General features: G+C 36.4%; 2 protein-coding genes across 2 annotated transcripts; both read right to left on the reverse strand.

Annotated features, from left to right (window-relative positions):
• Positions 1–348: 348 nt before the first annotated feature.
• Positions 349–14,566, reverse strand: eef1g (eukaryotic translation elongation factor 1 gamma). Its single transcript, XM_084132270.1, has 10 exons — positions 14,468–14,566; positions 13,513–13,671; positions 13,366–13,429; positions 12,116–12,258; positions 11,882–12,025; positions 8,382–8,511; positions 5,648–5,873; positions 5,389–5,561; positions 5,100–5,224; positions 349–644 (listed from the first exon to the last, which is right to left on the reverse strand). The coding sequence occupies exons 1-10, from the start codon at positions 14,477–14,479 to the stop codon at positions 486–488; spliced, it is 1,335 nt and encodes a 444-aa protein (XP_083988396.1). The 5' UTR covers positions 14,480–14,566; the 3' UTR covers positions 349–485.
• A 1,512-nt stretch (positions 14,567–16,078) lies between these two features.
• Positions 16,079–18,143, reverse strand: polr2g (RNA polymerase II subunit G). Its single transcript, XM_084133760.1, has 8 exons — positions 18,008–18,143; positions 17,611–17,720; positions 17,359–17,518; positions 17,077–17,127; positions 16,856–16,921; positions 16,664–16,735; positions 16,524–16,557; positions 16,079–16,293 (listed from the first exon to the last, which is right to left on the reverse strand). Exons 1-8 carry the CDS (start codon positions 18,017–18,019, stop codon positions 16,280–16,282), a joined length of 519 nt encoding a protein of 172 aa, XP_083989886.1. The 5' UTR covers positions 18,020–18,143; the 3' UTR covers positions 16,079–16,279.
• Positions 18,144–23,861: the final 5,718 nt, after the last annotated feature.

Below are 23,861 nucleotides of genomic sequence, written 5' to 3' on the forward strand. Positions count from 1 at the left end.
TCCGTGACATGAGGCTCCCTCTGGTGGATTTTAGTCTGATAAATTTTTCCAAATGCCAAAGTTAAAATAGGCAAACATTCTCTTAATTAAATGGCTGAGACGCCATTTTGTTTCCAGAGTTTCAATGATTTCCAGATTCGAAGAGAGCATCATAATATGTATGCTTTCTCAATTTCAGATCCCAAGAGAGCATCAGGCACTGTGAAAACATACTTTCCGGGAACATTAAAACCAGCACTATCTAGTTAAAAGCAAGATTTATACTTAAGCTTTTTTTTTTCTTTTTTTTTTAAAGAGACAAACACTCAGGAGTAACAGTCAAAACAGAAAAGACAAAAGAAAATAAAGTGGGATTGTGAAAAAAAGTTTTATTTCTCAACTTAAGTCTTCCTTCCACCACAGCTCAAAGCCTTGTACATGGGGTTCTCAAACAAATGTCATGTCCATTGTTACTGATGTTGATAAATACAGGGCACAAGATGTTCTCACTTGAAAATCTTGCCCTGGTTGAAAGCTTTGCCTACATGTTTGAAATCACCCTCCCATGCAAAGTATTCCTTCACCATGGTCTTGCACTCTTCGCTGTCCACATCCAACTTGCGCCAAGTGTATGACTCGTAGTCAATCTGCCAATCATCACTCAGCTGAGGGGAGATGAGAAAAAACATTTAAGTAAAAACATAAAAATAATAAATCCTCAACATTCACATTTTAATAATAATGAATGTCATTGAAGTGATTTAACACCGATTATACTGAGACAACTGAAACGGTCACAAAACTTAGGGCAGATTGTGAACTTATCACCATTTATTTCTGCCATTTGCTGAGAACTACAAACAAAACAGATTTGTACAGTCAACTTGTATCAATATTTGTCAACCAACCATAACTATATACAGATCACTGGTTTTGAAAACATTTCTGCTTTTTATAATACTACCATTTTTATCTACTTAACTGCACAAACACTGAATAAAGCACATCTAATAATGACAAAAACAGCGAGTCAATTAAGCCTGGTTTATTCTGTCTCACATGTAAACCCTTGATGTTAATTTGGTGAGCCATTTTTAGTCTTAGTCCTCTGTCAAATGTTCTTTCTAGTTATATGTTGTCAACCTTGTCCTGTTTTTGTTTAGGGGCTGTTTACACAACACCGTTTTCCACTTAAAACAAAAAATGTTTATGCCTTTTGGCCTGTATGTGGAAAACTCAAAGGAAAAACTTCAAACCAACAATAAGGCAACAACATGCAAGTGCTGACTAGTCCCAGTTTTTTTTTTATATATATAAATATAGACATAGAATACTAAGTGTTAGTATTGGGGTGACCCCAAATAGTCGAAGATTCGATGCTTCGATTGGAGGAGCCTGATTCGACTACCGATCTCACGGTCGAATCTTCGCAGAGGTGTTATTAAACGAGGATCATGCCACTTTGGCTATATAAGGGCGCTCAATGTCTGATTTCACATAGAACTACCGGTTTTCTGTCAATACGTTAATATTCAGCCTATTATGATAATGCTGTATATAAAAATGTGCAAAGAAAGAAGCTTTTAATAAATATTTTTTAACGTGCGTGAATAAATCCAAACACCCTGTGACAGATTTAAGTTTCACTTTCAATCCGTGACCGACAGAGGAGCGTCTTGGCGGCAAGGATTTAAATCTTTAACAATGTCTGGGATGAGAAAATCTAAAGTGTGGATGTACACCATCAGAAAGAATATTCTCCAAGGCTGGATTTAGCATCAGGAAAACCATGATCGCACTTCTGCCGGCCAACGTTAACAAGTTGGTTTTCCACGGGACATTCTAAAATACTTAATGTGAAAAAAGCTTTTAAACGCTTAAAAGGCACTTTAACGTGGCTTAATGTACACAGTACACACTTTATTAAGAAACCATACTATGTGCAGATAAGCAGATGAAACCAGAATATGAACGCAATGCGTTCCTCCTATAGTAAAGCATTTTCTTTACATAATTTGATATTTTAATTTAACTATTTTAAGAGATTAAGTCGTTAAACGTTTTTCACGTTAAGTGTTTTAGAATGTATTTTATCCGCGCGCACAAAAGACTCCAACGGACACAGACAGAGTGAAAGACTGGATTTGTTCTCTCGATCAGGTAGGGTACAAGTGATTTCAAAACTTTTCAGCTGGTTCTAATTTGATTTTTGGATGCTGTGAACATTTTTAGCTAAAAGGACTGCCACTCCAGTTTAGCATTTATTGTTGTTTCTGCAGTTAAAAAGACAAAGTTGAAAATTCTGGCTACTATCGGTATTTCAATAATTTCTTTATTTTTATTTTATTTATTGATCTGTCAGGGTTATCTAATCTAACTATTTTTGGCTTGTGTTTTGAATACATGTTCCCCTGCACTTTAGGCATTTTGCACACATTTGCTCATCTTGTGACTTGATTCTGATTTATTTCGTTTTGTATTTTTATTTATTAGAAAGGTATATTCTGTTCTAATTTAATGTAGTAAATTAATTGTTTATTTTTTCGGTGCATCGATGTTGTGCTGTACTTAGAGCCTGCTCGCACAGGTAATTTAGCCGATTTAATTTGATTTGCATGTGAAATGCCTTTCTGGAGTTATGTTATTTCTTAGTTTTATTGATCCAAAATGTTTTTATACATTTTCTTCTATATCTTTGTGTGATTTTCTGTACATCTCGGCTTTGAAATGTTAAAGCCCCACCCCCATACACATGATTCGACTATTAGTCGACTATAGGCAAGACTTGATTCTGATTCGACTATGAAAATCCATAGTCGGGGACACCCCTAGTTAGTATTAATAAGAAATGGCCAAAGACTAAGCAGCACTGGTTAAGTTAGGCAGGTCATTCCACCAGCAGGGAACAATCCAGGTGAAGGTCCATGAAAGTGATTTTGTTTAGAATTCAGCCTTAGTTCAATTAGGGCATTTAAGTAACTTTTATAAACGTGCCTTAAAGAAACATTACTGGTGTGCATCTTGAGACAAAATGACACCTGCATATTTTAAGATATGTCAGTGCAAGCTGCTTTCAGTTAAAACAGCTCAAACATGTAGCTTCTACCATGTTACAGATGAATTTATGCCAACCATACAATTTGATTGGAATCAGCACCAACAAAATGTGCTGGTTTTCATTTACCAACATTATCAACTTTCAATACATGTGAAATGTTCAAGACTTCTGACATTCAGGTTGTTTACTCCAGCAACGCTGCTGCATTTGTTGCTGTTTTAAGATTGATCACTACAGCAGCTGTGCTGGGATGGAAAGATTGTTTGGTTATTGGTCACAATTGGCCAAAACTCAAAGAAGCTAATGTTCCTTTTATTCAATGCTTTCTGCAAACATGACGCAAGGCGCCGAGTTAAACTTTCACAATGTGCCTTCAATTGTGCCTAATCTGGCTGGCAGTTTTTTAAAACCTGATCTAATCAATGTGGATTGCAATGTTCATAAAACTAACACGTTAAATGTACTGCACATGACATGGGGAAAGACTAGTTTGGTGTTGCTTAACCTAGAAAACAAAAAGACGGATTAAAATTATGATTCACAAATTATCTCTGAACTTAAAGGTGATTTGCTCCAGATATATTTTTTTTGCTGGTTGAAAGTCACCAAGTTAAGTGGGCTAAATGTATATGTATACATCATGGAAGGTGTAGAACCATAAAATGTTTACCCAATCATTGCATTGTCCAACCTGCCTTAATGTACACATTTCCATACCTCCGCACACCCTGCTCACATCACACATCAGTGCGTTTCATGCTACGAGTTAGACAGACGTCAGCCACGCATTTTACAGTTCCTCCTGAACCAGAACAATGAGCTTATGCTGCGTTCACGCCATAACTACTGTAATTTGGAAGAGATGGAAATCCGTATACTCGGAGCAGTGTGTGACTTGAATTTATGCCTTTCAATGGCAACACCAATGCCAAAATGAATCTGAAGCAGTCAGGTGGTACAGGTCAGAGCTCTTCCAAGTTGTTTATATTCATTATTATTGTAATGTTATGTGCTTTGAGACATGAGGTAATTTAACGGTCTCTCGAGACACTTTTGTTTGCTCCCTGCTGTAAGCATGAGTTTATATTTTAACATATGATACAGTTAAGCAACCTCACACAACGAGTGCTGTTTCCCTTCATACAACAGTTCAATAAACAGGTCAAATTAAGTCACTTGCATATGACGCAATATTGACTGATTTTGTTCCGTTTCAGCAGCGAAAATAGTTCCAAACAAAGATCACAGCAGAGCCATAGTGGTTCACAGCAACCGTGTTTCATTACTGAATCATTCAGCATTTTGAACGAATCTGTTGAGTCAAAGAATCAATGATCCATTCATAAACTGCCTCATTCTTGAATCAGTCGTTTGAACGAATCATTTGAATGACTGTCTCAATGACTCGCTCATTAAGATAGTCGCCTGCCGCCACCTACTGGCGGTTTAGTGTTTAAAAGTATCATTCTTTCCAAAGTTTCTTATTTGTATATTAAAAAAATATTTAAAACAATCTCATAACATTAATGCAGTTGTCATTTTTTAGTGTAAATGATTTAAATTGATCAGCCCTACCTAGTCTTATTCTAATTGAATTAATTGATTAAATTTAGCAATTTAAAATGAAAAATTAAGCATACAGTTAATGTTGGGGGGGGGGGATGCCCTTTAAAAGGTACAGATGAGAATATGCAGATTTAAATACATCAAAGCTGATTGAACACTGAGTATTGCTTCAGAATAAATTTAACACCACAATTTATTATTATTTTTCTCAGCAAGTTTTTGAATGACAGATTTCCACATGAAAAGGCTTAATGTAGAGCTCCGTTAAAGATCTGTCCCTTATGGACTGCGTTACTTTGCCACTTCCTGTGGACTTTTTTTCCTCGACTAACCGGCTAATAAAATTTTGGTTGACTAAGCCTCTTCTTGTTGACTAACGTTTAGTTGACTATTAGGAGGCAGCCCCACATTTTTGATACGGTGTTTATCCTGGAATCAAACTATAAACATACATATAGACACTAAACAGGGTTCTGAGTACATGTAAATCACTCACAGTAAATGCAAGGTCCTGGCCTCTGAAGACCCAGATACCAGAGATGCAACTGTCGTTGTTTGCACCGAAGAGGATGACACTGGCAAATGCATTCTTACGTAGTTTGTCAAGTCGTTGGAACATTCCTGAGGAGACGAGCAAGAGAGCACATGTAAATTTTTTTTAAAACTATGCAATGCTAAACTCTTGCGCAAGTAGCACATGCTGAATTGGAAGGAACAAACCAAAAACAAAGTTATATCATTCCAGGCACTCTTTAACGAGACAAGGCAAAGTGATCTGACTGTACCTGTGATAAGATTACAGCTCATGAAGGCCATGGTCAGCTCTTCAGGGAAGCGGTATTCAGCGTACCAAATTGAGAAGCCCTCGCGATCAAAGTGATCCCAGAAGTAAGGCAATGCCACAGTCAAGGTGTCCTCGTTGGAGTATTTCCTCTTGAACTCATCCATGACAAAAGAGCTAGTGCAAGAGGACAAAGGCAGACTGATGAGAGAGCGAACAGACTTAAGCAGTATCTATCTCTAAAGTGAAGGCGTATCAAGTACGTTTTTGGAAGGTGAGCAAATGGGTCCTTTGTTTTCGGCTCAGAAGCCAGTGCAGCCTCACATTCGTCCATCTCCTCCTCAGCAGGGGCTGCTTTCTTTTCCTCCTTTTTCTTCTCTTTTTTCTCCTGCTGCGGTTGTTGCTGCGGCTGCTTGCCTCCTTCCTTGCCACCTTTCTCCTTCTTGATAGGAGTCTCCTTTTTCGGCTGCATCTCAGCAAATTTTTTAGCTAGAAAAAGTACAATAAATAAAAAGCACATATATTAGCACTCAACATCGGGGAAAAAAATAAATAAAAAAAATTGTAAAGCCACAAACTGCTGCACTTCAAGTTTTTACAAAGGAGAGGACTCTGAAGATGAATTAAATTAAAATAAAATGATAAACACCCACAAACACTTGTGTGTGTGTCAGTTCAGAATGCATTACACAGCCTCATAAAATCACAGCCTCATTGCCAAAATGTGAGAAAAACCCTACAAAAAAAGGTGGATTTCCATGGTCATTTCCTTCTTTTATCCAGTCTAAAGAACTCCATTTCCGCATGTTCAACAAAAGCACTGCCCAGTTACAGAATTATGAAACAAATACTTCAAAGAACTATTTATACATGAATGTGCTTTTGTACATCATAATGTATCACAAACCATGTAACACATTTTGAAGCTATCACACTCCTGACAATTCTTTTCCTGCACCACATTTCCATTGACCAGCAGGTGTCCCTGCGTGCATTCGAAGCCTTGAGAAATGAAACACTAACACATCTGGCTGGAAAGCTTCATGAAGTTTCATCTCATCACCACTAAATATATATGATATATAAACATACATACACACACACACATATATACATATATATATATATATATATATATATATAGTGTGAGGAAAATAAGTATTTGAACACCCTGCTATTTTGCAAGTTCTCCCACTTAGAAATCATGGAGGGGTCTGAAATTGTCATCGTAGGTGCATGTCCACTGTGAGAGACAATCTAAAAAAAAAAAAACTCCAGAAATCACAATATATGATTTTTTAACTATTTATTTGTATGATACAGCTGCAAATAAGTATTTGAACACCTGAGAAAATCAATGTTAATATTTGGTACAGTAGCCTTTGTTTGCAATTACAGAGGTCAAACGTTTCCTGTAGTTTTTCACCAGGTTTGCACACACTGCAGGAGGGATTTTGGCCCACTCCTCCACACAGATCTTCTCTAGATCAGTCAGGTTTCTGGGCTGTCGCTGAGAAACACAGAGTTTGAGCTCCCTCCAAAGATTCTCTATTGGGTTTAGGTCTGGAGACTGGCTAGGCCACGCCAGAACCTTGATATGCTTCTTACAGAGCCACTCCTTGGTTATCCTGGCTGTGTGCTTCGGGTCATTGTCATGTTGGAAGACCCAGCCTCGACCCATCTTCAATGCTCTAACTGAGGGAAGGAGGTTGTTCCCCAAAATCTCGCAATACATGGCCCCGGTCATCCTCTCCTTAATACAGTGCAGTCGCCCTGTCCCATGTGCAGAAAAACACCCCCAAAGCATGATGCTACCACCCCCATGCTTCACAGCAGGGATGGTGTTCTTGGGACGGTACTCATCATTCTTCTTCCTCCAAACACGTTTAGTGGAATTATGACCAAAAAGTTCTATTTTGGTCTCATCTGACCACATGACTTTCTCCCATGACTCCTCTGGATCATCCAAATGGTCATTGGCAAACTTAAGACGGGCCTTGACATGTGCTGGTTTAAGCAGGGGAACCTTCCGTGCCATGCATGATTTCAAACCATGACGTCTTAGTGTATTACCAACAGTAACCTTGGAAACGGTGGTCCCAGCTCTTTTCAGGTCATTGACCAGCTCCTCCCGTGTAGTTCTGGGCTGATTTCTCACCTTTCTTAGGATCATTGAGACCCCACGAGGTGAGATCTTGCATGGAGCCCCAGTCCGAGGGAGATTGACAGTCATGTTTAGCTTCTTCCATTTTCTAATGATTGCTCCAACAGTGGACCTTTTTTCACCAAGCTGCTTGGCAATTTCCCCGTAGCCCTTTCCAGCCTTGTGGAGGTGTACAATTTTGTCTCTAGTGTCTTTGGACAGCTCTTTGGTCTTGGCCATGTTAGTAGTTGGATTCTTACTGATTGTATGGGGTGGACAGGTGTCTTTATGCAGCTAACGACCTCAAACAGGTGCATCTAATTTAGGATAATAAATGGAGTGGAGGTGGACATTTTAAAGGCAGACTAACAGGTCTTTGAGGGTCAGAATTCTAGCTGATAGACAGGTGTTCAAATACTTATTTGCAGCTGTATCATACAAATAAATAGTTAAAAAATCATATATTGTGATTTCTGGATTTTTTTTTTTTTAGATTATGTCTCACACAGTGGACATGCACCTACGATGACAACTTCAGACCCCTCCATGATTAAAAAATAGCAGGGTGTTCAAATACTTATTTTCCTCACTGTATATATATAAATAATCAAAGATGTTTCTTTAATCCATGGTGTATAGGCCATACTACCTTTATTTATTTTATATATATATATATATATATATATATATATATATATAATAAATAAAGGTAGTATGGCCTATACACCATGGATTAAAGAAACATCTTTGATTGTGCAATATGCTGATAACCATGAAATCCGATGTTCTGCACTTAAATTCAAGTTCAAGCAGAAGAGCAAAAACTACACAGCAAGGTGGTTTGAGAAACTTACCATCAAATTGAGCCATTTTCTCACAGAGCTTAACCTCCCCCAAAACAGTCTTAAACTGAGGTTGGTTGACACAGGTCACAAACCAGCGAGTGACATTGGGGTAGGGCTGACGGAAAGCAGGCTCAAGAACCTAGATAGGTGAAAGAAATTGCACAAAACATTCAAATGGCAATTTAAAACCGAAATATTAAAAATCACTCTAAAGCTGCTTTGAAACTATCTGTATTGTATAAAACACTATATATAAATAAAGGTGACTTGACTTATGCAACTGATTACCCAATCACTAATACAAGATATTATCTAATGCAAGCATGTTCTGATTAACAGATTGTAGCTTTATCAAGTACATTTACTGTACATTATCATTAGGATGGTTCAGTCATCAGATGGGTGAGGAACAAATGAGCATGGGGCATAACAATAGATTGTTATATCAGGATATTATAATAATAATAATAAGATATCAGTAATGTAAACGATGTGTTGTGATAGTTTTTTGAAGTGAACTTTACCTTATAAATACAGTAAACTGAATCTTGTATTAAAACTAATGTACTCACCCTTATTCTATGTCATTCTAACCTATAAGATCAGTTTATCTTCCAAACAAATATATTTTTTTTGAAACCTGGGAGATTTCTGCCCCTCCATTTAAAGTCTATTCCCCTAAAATTGAAAAGATCCAAAAAAGGTCATAAAGGCATCATAAAAAAAAATTATCGTGTGGTTCAATCCAAGTCTTTTGAAGACATATGATCACTATCTGAAGAACAGATTTACAACGAACATACTGTAGTAAAAGTACGTGCGTGATGTGCGAACGACACGAGTTAACAAAAACAATTGTAACATTTGGATGAAATAAACCTTTAAAGTTTGGGAATGGTCATTTTGACACCGTTTGGGATTAGAACGGTATTTACTGCATTGATCTGAAGCTCATACGCACTGCAGCGGCACTCAAATTGAAAGCACAAACATTTAAATCATATCTCATTTCTAGTTTTAGTAGTATGATGATTAAAATCGTTTTAGATAGTTTATTCTTATGTAAGTGAATTAATAGAGGGAGAGACAGGACATAGTGAGCACCAGGAGAGTCTGTCCATGCACGGCTTGTTTGTGTAACAGATCCAATTGTACTATGCGAAAAAAAAAGTTTAGAGTTTGTGACAGTACTTGAGTTTCAGTGTCAGAACTAACTACTACATATGTTCAATATAATGTATAATAATGCAATGGGGAATATGCAGGTCCTGATAATGAAAAAAAAAAAAAAAAAAAAAAAAAAAGTCAATGAGTGCATTTACATGCACCCTCAATGCGATTATAATGGGATTTTGGCAATATTGCGATTAAACTTTACCTCACGTAACCAGTACTTCAATCAAACTAATGCGATTAAGCTCGTAATCAAAGTAACCATATTCGCATTAAACTATGTGGCATACGTCGATTTTAATCGCAATAAACAGGTAAGTTTACACATTAATCTCATTATTACAGCTGACCATAGCGTGCATGTGCTCGGTTCGTCTACAGATGCCGTGTTTTATTCACACAACTTCATGAATAAACTCTGTGACATTATTCTGAAGTTCTCTCTTCTCCACATCACTAAACTGTCAACAACTCTCCGCTCCGCATCTTCATCCAGACGGCACAAAGAACGCGACAGCAGAATAGGCAAACCCGGCATTGCGATTTTCATCATAAAAGTCCATAAAATTTTTCGAAATGTCCATAAAAATGTATTTTGAATTTGAGGAGTAGATTTAAACAATGACCAGTAACACGCATAATGCATACACATCTGTGTGTGGTATAACAATACTTACAAGTGTATAATCAGAATAGCGTAAATTGCATTGAAACTGGATTGGTAAACATCTTTTTACATGCTGCAATTAAGACAGTTTAAGGAGTGTAACGATACATCACAATATAAAAATGCGACGATATGTATTGTTTATGTAAACGATACGATTCGCAAAAGAGTTAGCTTTATCCAAGGCTCAGCTTACTGTATTTGAGGTAAAATTCACCCAAAAAAGTAAATCGGTCATATACTCACCCTCACGTCCTTTCAAACATATAAGATTATCGTTCAACTTCCAAACACAAATTAAGATAATGAAACCTGAGATTTCTGTCCCTCAATTTAAAGTCCATTCCTCTAGGACTAAGATCCAAAAAAATTCATAAAGGCATCGTAAAAATCAATCGAGTGGTCTAATCCAAATCTAAGTCTTCTGAAGAAACACGATGGCTTTATATGACAAACACATTTACAACGACCCACATACAGTAGTAAACACAGATGTTCAAGCGCTTGCGTGACGTGCGAAAAAACAACATCTCAATCTGGTATGCAGGAATAATTTTTGGATGAACTAACCATTTACAGTTTAGGAATAGTCATTTCGACATGCTTTCTTGCGATTAGAACTGTGATTGATTGCATTAATCATCTTAAGCGCATGCGCGCTTCCGGAATGGCACTACTCAAAGTGAAAGTGCAAACATCATTTAAATTACCATATCACATTTAGTTTTAGTGGCAAGATTATTCAAAGCGTTTTAGATGGTTTCTTCTTGTATGTATAGTGCATTAATAGTGGGAGACAGTGAGCACTGGGAGTCTGTGCCTGAGCGGCTTATCTGTGTAAGAGATCCAACGAATGCCTGCATTGAAAGTACGAGTACTGCGTGAGGAAAAAAAAAAGTTAATGTTTACGGAGATTGTGACATTAATTCATTAAACAATTAAGATGTTGAATATAATGAATGCAATGGGGGAATATTTTGTGGGTATAAAAAAATATGGCTTAAAATATCACGATATGTATCGTATCGTGAGTTCAGTATCCCAATTTGCATCAAAACGTGACGAGTGTATCGTTACACCCCTTTTTTACAAGACCTTTCACTGATCATAAAAAAAAAACAAAAAAAAAACACATTATTTGTGATTTATCCAAGCACATATCTAACTTAATTCTGCATTTTCAGCTTCAGAATCATGAATTTTCAGAGCAAAATTGCCCTGTGCATTGGGGACAAGGACCAAGTCCAGGCCTATTCAAGCACACCCCGTAATAAATTTGTTAAATTTTTACCATGTTTTGGAAGTAATAATAATAATAAACCTCTTTATTTTTGCTAAAAGTATTGTAATAGTATTATATGTTTAGTATCGAAATACTATCATGACGTGTATAGACCACTAAAATAGACCAATAACCAATTGTCCATTTAAAATAAAACACTAAACAATACAATAATAGAAATAATAATAATAAATAGATTATCTTTAAGAATTAAATCTTAAATCATCAACAATCAATCCTAAAGAGGTAGAAATTCTTGTTAAATTTCCAATACTGACACTTAGTCACTGATATCAGATGAACCAATATGGACCCAATTTATTGTGCATCCCTAATAAAAAAAGACCTGATTACAGCTGAGATTTTCATGACACCCTGTAGACTCACCTGTTTGTAGAGCCAGAGCAGAGAGCAGACAACAGTGATGTCAGCCAGACTGACTCTCTCCCCAACCAGGAAAGTGCGAGTGTTTAAGTGCTGATTCAGGACGGCAAGGACTCGTTTCACCTCTTCCTTAGCCTGTTCTGTGGCCTATATACAAGACGAAGGACAGTCTTACAAAACATTCAATGCACTTCCTGAACGATAAATGCATTACATCAACGGATATACAAAGCTCACCTGTTTGTTGAACTGCATGATACCCAAGGTGGGGAACACCCAGGCACTAGCTGGAGGGATGATCTCAGAATCAGCAAAACTGACCCACTGCAGCACCTGGGCACTGGCCTGGGGAGTGCTGCCACGAAGAGCATCACTGCTCACTGTCGGGACACACATCAAAAGCATTGATGGCGTGCAATAAAACACCATAATGGGCTCACTTACAATTGGCCACTTCATGCATGAAGACCTGGGGTCTCATTTATAAAGACGTGCATATGATAATCCTAAATTTAAAAATACAACAATTTCCAAAATGTTGCTATGACCACTTTTGAAAAGTCTGTATGCACACACACAAAAAAAAGATTGAGTTTAGGCACTCAGCAAGGAAATCCAAGTACACTCTCCAAAAAATTGATGTGGGATAGGCATGGGCTGGTTTTCTGTACAAGGCATATCATTTTTTTCAGGATATCATTAATTTCAGTGATATAGCAGTTAAAATGACGCTAATTTGCAGATACAATTATATTAAAGCATATTATGATTGTCTTCATCTTCACATTTTCAAAATTGTTTAATTGAATTACCACGGCGAAAAGTTTGTATGCATGCTCTTCAGTTGGTGTGCGCGTAAGAACATTTTCACATCAGTTTCTGCCTTTATAAATCCTAATTTTGTTCTTCACATTTGAAGTAGGAAAAAATCCACAGAACTTATGTTAAAAACAAATGAGGCCTCAGGTTTAAAAGCCCCCTGAAATGCTTTTAAATGGGATTACAATCCGATCGCTCAATCCCCTTTAGGTTGTCGTTTGAGATGCATTCCAGATGCACCGGGACAAGTGCATTTGGTTGATGAAGTCACGCATGTAAAATACACTTCTCCCAAAATGGTAAAAAAAATAAAGGTGTGAGAGCATGTTACGTCAGCTCCTGCCTGCCAGAAACCACAGCAGCACGCATCTCCACAGATATGGCCCACCACAAATCAGCATCTCTCTTCAGCAAGCCGCAAAATGGCCACGAATGACACTCAATATTCAGCATCCTGAAGCTTAACTCGGACATCTACAATAAATGTGGTGAACAATTCTCTCACTAGAGCTCATGCCGCTCTCTCCCATTGAAGCCATGCTCTTGAAATCAGATGATAAATAAAATGCATTTGGGCAAACGTAAATGGAAATTTTGTATCAAACTGGATAACTTATCCAATAAAATGAAGTGGCCAAGCGTAAATAGGCACTATAAAGCTTACTTACAGTAGTGAGCAATGGCATTGCTCTCAAACAGACAGAAGCCATCATCACCCTGGTAAGCAGGAACCTAAAATGGATCGGAACCACATCAATTAATTAATTCAACATCAAGAACATAAGCAAAAAAAAAAAAGAAAGAACAACACTGACCTTGCCCAAGGGAAAATTGCTAAGGAAAGCAGGGGATCGGTTCGTCTGCCCAAAGGTGAAGGCAGGGGGGGCGTTTGAAATCTTCAGACGAGCCCCACTGTACTGGGCAGCGATCTGAGCCTTAAAGGCCCTCCAGTTCTCTGGGTATGTGTAGAGAGTCTGCAGAAACAAGGTTCGAGATCAGATTGCTGAAACTAATGCAGCTTGTTCGGCCTCCATCATCTAATAACAGAAAATGCCAACACAAGCTGCCCCCCTCATTACACAGCACTTTCCACAAGCTGACGCAGCTGACAGTGAATTCCCTGCAATAAAATTACTTAACAGATTGTAAACAATGATTGTATAGTCAAATAGGGGGTTACTAGTGGCAGAACTAACTAACTGGATGGTGATGCAGTGCCATTTATTTGTAAAACATATCGTTAATCATTAAAACCTATTTGATTGAGATTTTAAAGAGTCTGAAAGTGTTTGACACTACCACTAAATTTCAGAATCGGACGTGTAACGTTAAATAGTTAAACCGGAAAACGTTTTACTTTGTCTTAACTACACAATGAATGCATAACCGACTACGCTTTCTATCAGCTCACACTGGTTATTTATGCTTTTAACCTTTACGAAATGTAAGTACAACTACAAACATGACATTCTGCTTTTTACAAACAGATTAAAGCGGAGAATGAGGGGCAATGGAAGGGAAGGCAAGGGAAACGTGGCACAAAGAACGCAGCGCTGTACTTCTGCCCGTCATCACACTAACCACCTTATAAAGGGGTGTGGAGAGTATTTACAACTTAAATAATCATCGCAACAGCTTCATAAGAGACTACAAAATAACACGGTATGAAAACAACGTACAAAGATATAAGGATTAGAGTGATTGGGGTACGATTGTGGAGAGAGATGTGCTGTAATAAGGCATGTAAGGGTTTTCTCCCATCTTACTCACCCCTGCCGCCATCTTCAGGATGAGAGAAAGGAGGAACGAGCTGCGCGGTGCTGACGTATAGGCTCGTCCTGGCGCAGCAATTATACGTCATAAAGGCGTGAAAGTGAGAGTTGGACGACGTGTTTTACCTTTATAAAATGTGATTTAAACTTTTCACTGAACGATGTATTTATTATTTTTGACAGCAGCCGTGTTTTTAACTTATTTTCTTTGTTTTTTATTGCAAATTCTTCATTCACAAGAACAAGAATTTGTTCTCAACACTTTGCCTAGATTTGATGTGTTTCTCACACTGTAAAATCTCTTAAACTCATAAATAATAGTAAGAGTAACAAATTTCTTAAGAACTATGATCTTATCTTTCTTACAGGTTGAGGTTTCCTTTATTTACCTCTTTCCTGTATTCCCTTTCCATTTTTTTTCTTTGTATTTCAAATGCAGTGGCTTCTTCTTTGCAATAAAAAGGGGAAATAATATTTAAATGTTTTATTTTTTAAACCCAATCTACAGATTTCCTTTCAAATCAAAATGTAAATAATAAAAAAAAATGTCTGTCTAGGCTTGAATGCTCAACTTATTGATCTCTGTAAAATATTTAAAGGACTTAAATCCACTTGCTCTGATATTTATGTTGAAGATGAACCAGTTTCTGTGAATGGAATGGACCCCGTTGTGAGATTTAATTTTAATGTAGTGCAACATTAAATATAATCAAGGTCATCATTTTGGGTGGAATTTTGTTTATCACTAAACATGTTGAGAATTTATGGCAAAAATATATTAAAATGTCAAACACTGAGAGATTTTGTGTGACTGGCATGATAGGAGGTTTCAGTTGTAAATATTTTCCTGTCAAAATTGTTGCTATGATATATTGTTATCAGAGGGGGGTGGAATCCAAAAATTAACAAAAATCAGCAACGCACTGTGTAATATGTATTAAGTAAAGTAGACATCTTTGCTTAATATAAAAGAATATCAGAATAGACAACAACAAAAAAAGACAAGATGGAGACATGTTCAAATTTTTTATGAGTGCTGTATTACAAAAGAGAAATATATTCAACAAAAGGCTGACTGGCATTTACGAAAATAATTCTAAAAATGACCTTATATAATAATAATGAGACTGAATAACTTCTAAAAGCAATGTGATTAATGATTCCGTCCAAAACGTGCTTGTGAACTGCTTACATGATCTTTCAACAGCCGAAGAGATCAAAAAAAAAAAAAAAAAAAAAAATTATATATATATATATATATATATGAAGAGTTCAGATGCAAAAGCCTCTAAGTGCCATCTGAAATTTTCTTCTAGAATGATCATTTTTATCAAGCTCGTATATTTAAGTTCAATAATTTCACTTAAATGGCAATGCAAATTACCTATTAATTGTCATTTAAGTGAAATTACTTAACTTAAATATACAAGCTTTATAAAAATGATCATTCTAGAAGAAAATTTCAGATGGCACTTAGAGGCTTTTGCATCTGAACTCTTCATATATATATATACATACACACACACACACACACACACACACTCACTCTTTTCTCTGCTGCCTCGCTATAAATGAAACAGTTGAAAGTCTTTCCATCATGTAGAGCCACTGCAACATTTTGTTCCCATTCGACTTGATGTTTCACAAAACAAACTGTTGCCATAGGAAAACTATAGATATACCAACATGGGGATCAAAGGAAGCCATAAAAAAACCAGAAGATAAATGGGGAAATAATTACAGTATATACAAACTACGTAGCATCCTCACACCATCAAGTTTCATATTTCCCATATTCTTGACAGAAGAATCAGCTCACAAGACCTAGAAGTATAAAAGTGAAACTTTTAGACAATGGTTGGATAGCACAACATAACTTAGAAATAAAGAAGAATTAAATAATGATAAATTGAGAGAATCAGTTTTGATATCACATTTTAATAATTACAAGAATAGTATAAAATCAACATAAAAGTTATAGCACAGCTAACTGCAAGCCTCTGACAGTAAACAAAGAGCTGTGACAGAATACGTTTATCATAGGAAATACATACCCAGGTAGTCATCCATAAGAGATCCAATGGCAAACTAATAAAAAAGGAACAAAAAAAATTGAATGATCAAAAGCAGAAGGAAATATTTGTATCCAAATAGAATATTATTCAGCATATTCAAGAAAGTGCCAGGGATTTACAATATCATTCTTATCCACTCGAGTTCCCACAATCTTCAGACGAATTTCATCATCTTGTTGGATCACAATGTCCTGTTAAAGAAAACAAACTGAAATGTTCTATATTTGTACATCTTTTCAACAAACTGAAATGTTCTATATTTGTACATCTTTTCAACAAACATTTCTTAATGCTGATTTACTGACTCTTACCTCATCGACTGTCTTATAGCATGGAGGATTTGAGTTTGGGTCAAACTCCATCTCAGAGGGAATAGACTGGACACAGAAATATCACAGATATAAGACAACTACGAAAGGCACTGAATATCAACACAATCATATACATACACATATATATATATATATATATATATATATATATATATATATATATATATATATATTTATTTTACTCTCCATGGAAAACCTACATGACGAGAAATGAAGCAAGACATGGGGCCAATTTCTGTAAAGAGTCCGACCTGGAGAAAAAAAGAAAAAAAATATTGTATTGAAGACTATAAAAAAATCAAAAGCAGGGACAATGAGTTTTATTAATGCAGTATGATTACTGTGCATGCAAGTTATTTATTCAAGAGCTCTTAAATGAGATCTGTCTCCCCACATTGAGTCACACTAGAGTAGGATACATGAACTAATGAACATCCAGAATGAGTGTTCAGCACTAGAAGACGATAAAAATGGTCTCGTACTTTGTTAACCTGAGTGACAACAGCATCCACAACTTCTCCCTTGAAGGGACGGAATACGATGGCTTTGTATTTGACAGGATACAGCACAAAACCTCTGCCAGGCTGTATTACACCTGCTCCAATGTTATCGATTGTGGTTACTGCAATAACAAAGCCATACCTGTGAAACAAAAGAGAGACATTAGAGACTCATATTTCAAAATATTCATTACTTGAAGAAAGTCAGATCTCAAACCCTTCTGTTGGACTTACTTTCCTGTACATGTTCCCTCCACCTCAGTGAACAGTTTCTGCTTGACTGTGTTCAAAAGGTTAGGTCCAAAGTATCTTGGATGGAGGAGAATCTCATGCTCCAAAGAGATCTGTTGTGACGGTTATTAAGAAAACAACAACAAGCTACATTAAGGTAATTAATATACATCTAGAATCGGTTTATATAACACACTGGATTAACAAAAACATAATAGACTGATTTCGACTTTTAATCAAATGCGGCAAGTAAATATATCAACACAATATTAATTTAAAAATACCCAGCGAGTGTGCAAGTAACGTTAACGTTAGCCGAGACAAAACACGAGCCGACATGATTATATTCTTAATGGTGGGGTTCGTTATACCCTCAAAAATAAAACAATTACGGACTTACGTGATAAAACATCTCTTAACTGTTTTTTATCTCACAAATGTCTTAGTTTTAAATTTAAAAAGCCGCGAGTATTGATCTCTGCGTGTCACGGCGCCGACCCTCAAAAAGAATCGAGCCACAAAAGCGTTTCCGGGTGACCATGACTTCAAATTAAGAGTCACATGAAGGCTTTTATATAAAATAAATAAATACATTAATTAATTAATTTAAAAAAAGAAGGTTTTGCTCTGGTTAAACAAATATTTTGTGAGCTATTTATTTTATCAAATAACTATTTATTTACTATTTAATCAAAAAGTTCAATGCATTTTAAAAATGCATTATAAAAAACTCTGATGTAGCCTATGTTGTTTTATACTTTACTAGCAATAAACATCATTAAAATAGCCTAGGTTTATTTAAATGCATTTCTGTCATGCTGTATAAAAGGTCCAAATTATGTTACCTCCGGTTGTACTTTATTGAATATTTCATTCCACAATTCCATACATTTTAATTAACATTACATTCCACGAATGAAACGTTTTTATGTAATTAAAACTGGCTAATAAATAAAATAATGTTTACATATATTTTAAAATCAATTCATCAAATTATGCGAACGTTTAGCTACTTTTAATTGTAGGATACACCTTTTTAGGTGCGTTAGACGTTTTATGTGTTTTGAACTACATTCTGTTAATGCTAAGGTAATTTTATGCTTTTTTAGTTTTTATAACATAGTTAATTGATCTCACAGCATATTTTCACTATTTTACTTTTTTTTTTTTTAAAGGCATCAGTAGGCTACTCCTTTTGTAGCCCTATTGCAAAACATATTTTTCAAAACTGTATGAAAATATTTGCTGTCCAGATAGCATTGAACAAAGTGATATCCATTCTAATAGTATTTTAACATAATGGTAGCCTATCTAAATTTAATCAGCAATCAGTCATTTTGTTGTTTCCACAAAATCAAGATTTGTACTCAATCAATTTTAAAAGGGCTACTTTGTCTCGAGAATCTCGTTCTCTGACACACAGAATGCAAGACAAATCATGAACACAAGAGGTCACTATAATTCCAAACTTATGCAACGTGTGGCAAATTGATAGGACATTTACAGTGTTTCTCAATCGCTTTGGCTCAACTGTCGAATGATATTTTTTTCTCAAAACAATACGTTTGAACGGTTAAATTCTTGATCACATCAGATTTGAATTTCTTATTGATTTAAGCAAATTGCATGTGTTTTGGCACATGTGTGCAAAAGAGTAGCAATCTAATTTGCACAATAACTGAATGCACATGGCTTGTTGATCAAAACTGATGAGTTGATTCTCAGTGAAATTGTCAAACTCTTCACAAATTCTAAACATTCTTTCATCGTGTGAGCCTTCACATGAAAAAATATACATTCAAATCAAAATCTGTCAGATATGCATGTTTATTCCATAACATGGAATGTTTGTAATATCTGCTAAATTGGCAGCTGGCCTGCCATTGTAATGAATTAGGAATCACGATCTTACCAATCAACCAATCAGGTTTGGAAGCATACAGGAGGTTATATGGAGTTTGTCCAGCAGGATCACTGCAGGAACATGGAGGAACTTCACACCCCTAAACAGCAACATCAGTTTATTTTTGTACAAATATAAGCTGAAAATTCACAGGTGCTTGTCATGGAAGAATATGTAGATATGTAAGAATATGTGGTGTTAGGGGAAGACATAAGAGTGTGTAAAAATGCACAAGCAACTGTGAATTTTCAGCTTACATAACACATTTCTACAAAAATAAATGTGCTGTGTAAATAAAAATATCAGTCCCTCTTTATATTGGTTGTTTTTAACTATTTGCACTTACACTTTAGAGAATGTTAAGACTGTTTCGAAAGATGTGCCAAAGCGATTGAGAAAAACTGCAAAGCGCTTTCTATCAGAGCAAGCATGAGTGCAGTTTCAGTGCTGTTGAATCCAAAGGTTTTTAAATTAAGCTCATTAAATAAAAATATGCCTACGTGTGGCTTTGCTGGTGTAGGTTTGCCAAGGAACAAAACTAAAATCAATGGATAGATAGATAGATATGTGGAAATCCTGAAAGTATACTTCCAGTTTGTTGCTTTTCTGTAGCCTTAATAGCAAGTTTTAAAAGCTTCTCTTTCACAAGCAAATAAAAGCAAATGCAGTGGAGTGCTATAGATCAGACTGTCTCACTATTGTTGCTGAGGCAGGTCAGATACCCGCGGACTAAAGCCATGCATGCTGATGAGCATGGGCAGATGTCCACAAATATCTGAGCATGGTGGATGGGGTTTGCATCATGCATAGTCCAAATCGAAGACGGTCCTTGGGGACTTCTTCATTTTGTCCGCACCACATTCTTGCAGAGAGCTGGCACTCATCGCATTAACCTTGATATTATAAAAGAGAGAGAGAGAGAGAATGCTTGCAGATGTCCTCACAGTCACAAGTTCATGGCCTTCATGTTGTGGATGCAGTGCCTTCATTTAAATCAAACCCTTTCTATTTCGGTGGAATTTTGCTTTTTATCAAGTTATACAGCAATTTCTTGTTTCAAATTGGTGCTGTCTTTGACTTAATGAGAGTGCAAATCCAATTCAAAATGCCTTAAAAGGATCAACCTCGAGTTGTTCTCAACCTGCATGAAGTTCTTTCTTCTGCTCAACATAAAAGAAGATATTTTGAAGAATGTTGGTAACCAAACGGTTTTTGGTCCCCATTGACTTCCATAGTTTTTTGCTGGGGTTTTCTATACAGAAGTTAATGGGGACCAGGAACTGTCTGGTTACCAACATTCTTTAAAACATCTTCTTTTATGTTCAGCAGAAGAAAGAACTTAATGCAGGTTTAGAACAACTCAAGGGTGAGTAAGTAATGACAGCATTTTTGGGTGAACTATCCCTTTAAGGCAGTATTTGACAGATATATAAGACAGATATATTAAGACAGTATTTGACGATATTTTACAGATATAAAGGCATTTTGGCCGAGCATGTGGAACTAATCATAGACAGGTCTGCATAGGAAAATATATTTTTGCGTTTATTTCAATGTATTGCTGAAAAATAACAAACTCACAATCACTTTCTGCAACACAGTAAACTCTGTTTGAAAGTAAAACAAATACATAATGCATAACTTCAAAAATACATTTGTTTTATTTATTTCTTAATTCTCATTTCTGTGACTGATTTATCCGTAGGAAGTGTTATAGATTTTTTAAACAATTTGAACACATGTAAGCAAACCTGCACTTGTCGTTTATTCCCCTTTCATTGAGCAACATGTGTTTCGACCAACACGCTGTGTTCAAATATATTTCTCTTGTGTCGCTTTTGTTTTTTTGAAAGCAAAGCCCTTCTCCAGTGTTGATCCGAGTGCTCTCGGAGCTGATGGAAAGAAAACCCCTGTTCCTGAGCTTCAGCTCACTCCTTTCCTTCCCCCTCTCCCCCTGCTCTCGCCAAAGGTAGCTTTCAGATGCAAAATAAGCAGACATATGGAGAGGAGGTCTTTCTCCGGCCCTCCTAAAGATTCAGATTGTATGACAAATCACGTCCACCACCACCCTCCCAACCCCACACAGAATCTCCAGACAACAGCTTCATTAGAGTGAAAGAAGGAGTTTTTGCAGCTTTGTCGAGTCAAGCTCAGACTTCTTTCCCTTCTCAATTACTCCTTTGTTGGCTGGAGATTCAAGTTATTGCACTCAAAACCATATGGCTGATTTGAACACCTACAAGTGATGCCATCACTGGGGGGGGGTGCACATCTAGAAATAGAAATGGACAGCCATGGCACGTTTTTCTTTAACAAATGGATGCGTTGACTTGCAGTTGAGCAGGACTACTAAGTGAAAAGTCGAATGCATGGAACAGTCTGACGGCGAGGTCAGGTGTATGAACTTATCATTAGTCAGGGAATCGCTGTGGACTTCCTCCCTTTTACGGTGATGTGGCTTGTGCAAAGCTTCTTCTCATTTTACCAAAGAGTTGCCCTGGTTACTTTCAAATATAAAGTCTTTAGAGACACAGCTCTCATTGTTAGCACTGATGCTGGGTAAACTAGAGGTAAATTATGCACTTGCACAAACACACGAAGACAAGTGAATGCCCCACCGTAGGGTTTGTATTTAGAATGGACGTCTGATTGATAGTACTAGGTTCACGAACTGGTACATTATGTGTCTGACTCACAAAGAGAGCCGAAAATTTACATTCACATAGCTTGTAATGAGATTCCATTGCATTTTGATAATAGCACCTGTTTTGAAATCTTGTAAATATGCACAAAAATATATATATTCCAGGTATATCTGGCAAATAAGTTCGGAACCATTTTTGTAATGTTTATGAAATGCAGCTTTCAGTTATGCGTTTCAGACACATGCAGGACACATGCAATATCTGTAAAATGTCTAAATAATAATAATAAGAAGAAGAATTATGTTATTATTGTTATGGTTTTATAAAAGATAAATGTTGTATGCATTTTTAAAAATGAATTAAAAAAAATATGTGTGTAAATATAACAAAACACCACGCATTTAATGTTCTGGAAAAAAAATGTGGTAAATATTTCCAATAACTGGGCTGTTAGCACAAAATTCAGTATAGAAAGAAAGAAAGAAAGAAAGAAAGAAAGAAAGAAAGAAAGAAAGAAAGAAAGAAAGAAAGAAAGAAAGAAAGAAAGAAAGAAAAAAAGAAAGAAAGAAAGAAAGAAAGAAAAAAAGAAAGAAAGAAAGAAATTAGATGTGCAATATTTTCCAACATTAGCTAAATAAATTATATTTTACTAAATATTATATGTTTTGGTTTTTTTAAAGTAGAGCAGTTAATTAAAATATTGAGTTGGATTAAGTTTAGATTTTTGGGCTTTATTAAAACTTCAAGAATATTACAGGGAGTGACAAAGCATGCTGCATGTCTTTAACCATTGTGCAACCCTAGAATTTATTTCCAGTCTCTTCTTGCACGAGGCATGAGGGGCTTGATTTTCTTATTTGGGGTGTGGTATCCCCGTACAATTGAAGCACTGGAGTAAGGAATTAATTATCATTCAAAAGTAATGGCCCTATTCTGCCCTGCTTGAATCCTAAGGAAGGAAGAAAAGGTCCTCTGGCCCCGATCCTGCCGCAGCGCCAGGGGAAAGGATTATTCCGGGGATTACCATGTGAAAACTTCTATCAGACTTTCTGACTCAAAGATCTTTTGCGAGCAGTAATCGCGTTAATACCCGGGGATTAATGCTGGGCCAAATGCAAAATTGAATTTTAATTCCAATTGCATAAATAGATATAAAATAAATTAAAAGACTATTCTAGCGGGGACTAAAGCGAGTTCTGTGCCTCACGCGTCACATGTCAATCCAAGACAGGTCGAACAAGACCAATGCACCTTTCACTTCTTGATGTGCTTCACACACCTGTCATGCAAATCTTTCGCGTTTTAATACTGCTCTCTTTCTTTTACCCTTCTTAATGTTGCATTAAGCCATTGTGCATTGGAATATCAGTTCCATTCAGGCCGCATATTTAAGTTTACTCGCAGCAGACCCTCAACCACGCGCGTTGCATCGCTTTCTTTTTAAAATGTGCAGTGTGCATGATTGTTTTGGGGTTCGGATCAGACCCTCTTTAAGTAATTCAGTTGTTTCATTTTCTCACGTGTTTCTGCTATTGAAATGCAATCAGGTCTCGTGCACTTGTGCCTAATCCTGTCAAAATCTCCTTGGCAACATCTCTCAGCTGTGGGCAAAACCCCTTCTTCCTCCACACCGCCCCATTCTAGGGGGGCCTGACACATCCATCACTTTGGTGGAAATAAGTAATGTTAAGTAACATTGTAAAACA

Source organism: Abramis brama (assembly GCF_963993115.1).
Source record: "Abramis brama genome assembly, chromosome: 13".
In the NCBI taxonomy this organism is placed as follows: Eukaryota; Metazoa; Chordata; class Actinopteri; order Cypriniformes; family Leuciscidae; genus Abramis; species Abramis brama.

Coding starts and splice junctions, on each gene's coding strand:
- eef1g (XM_084132270.1), bottom strand. Junction 8,512..11,881: donor TGCTCTGGCTCTACAAACAG/GTGAGTCTACAG, acceptor TCACCTATCTAG/GTTCTTGAGCCTGCTTTCCG. Junction 5,874..8,381: donor GAAAATGGCTCAATTTGATG/GTAAGTTTCTCA, acceptor TACTTTTTCTAG/CTAAAAAATTTGCTGAGATG.
- polr2g (XM_084133760.1), bottom strand. Junction 17,519..17,610: donor GAGGGAACATGTACAGGAAA/GTAAGTCCAACA, acceptor TTTGTTTCACAG/GTATGGCTTTGTTATTGCAG. Junction 17,128..17,358: donor TTGTCACTCAGGTTAACAAA/GTACGAGACCAT, acceptor TTTTTTCTCCAG/GTCGGACTCTTTACAGAAAT.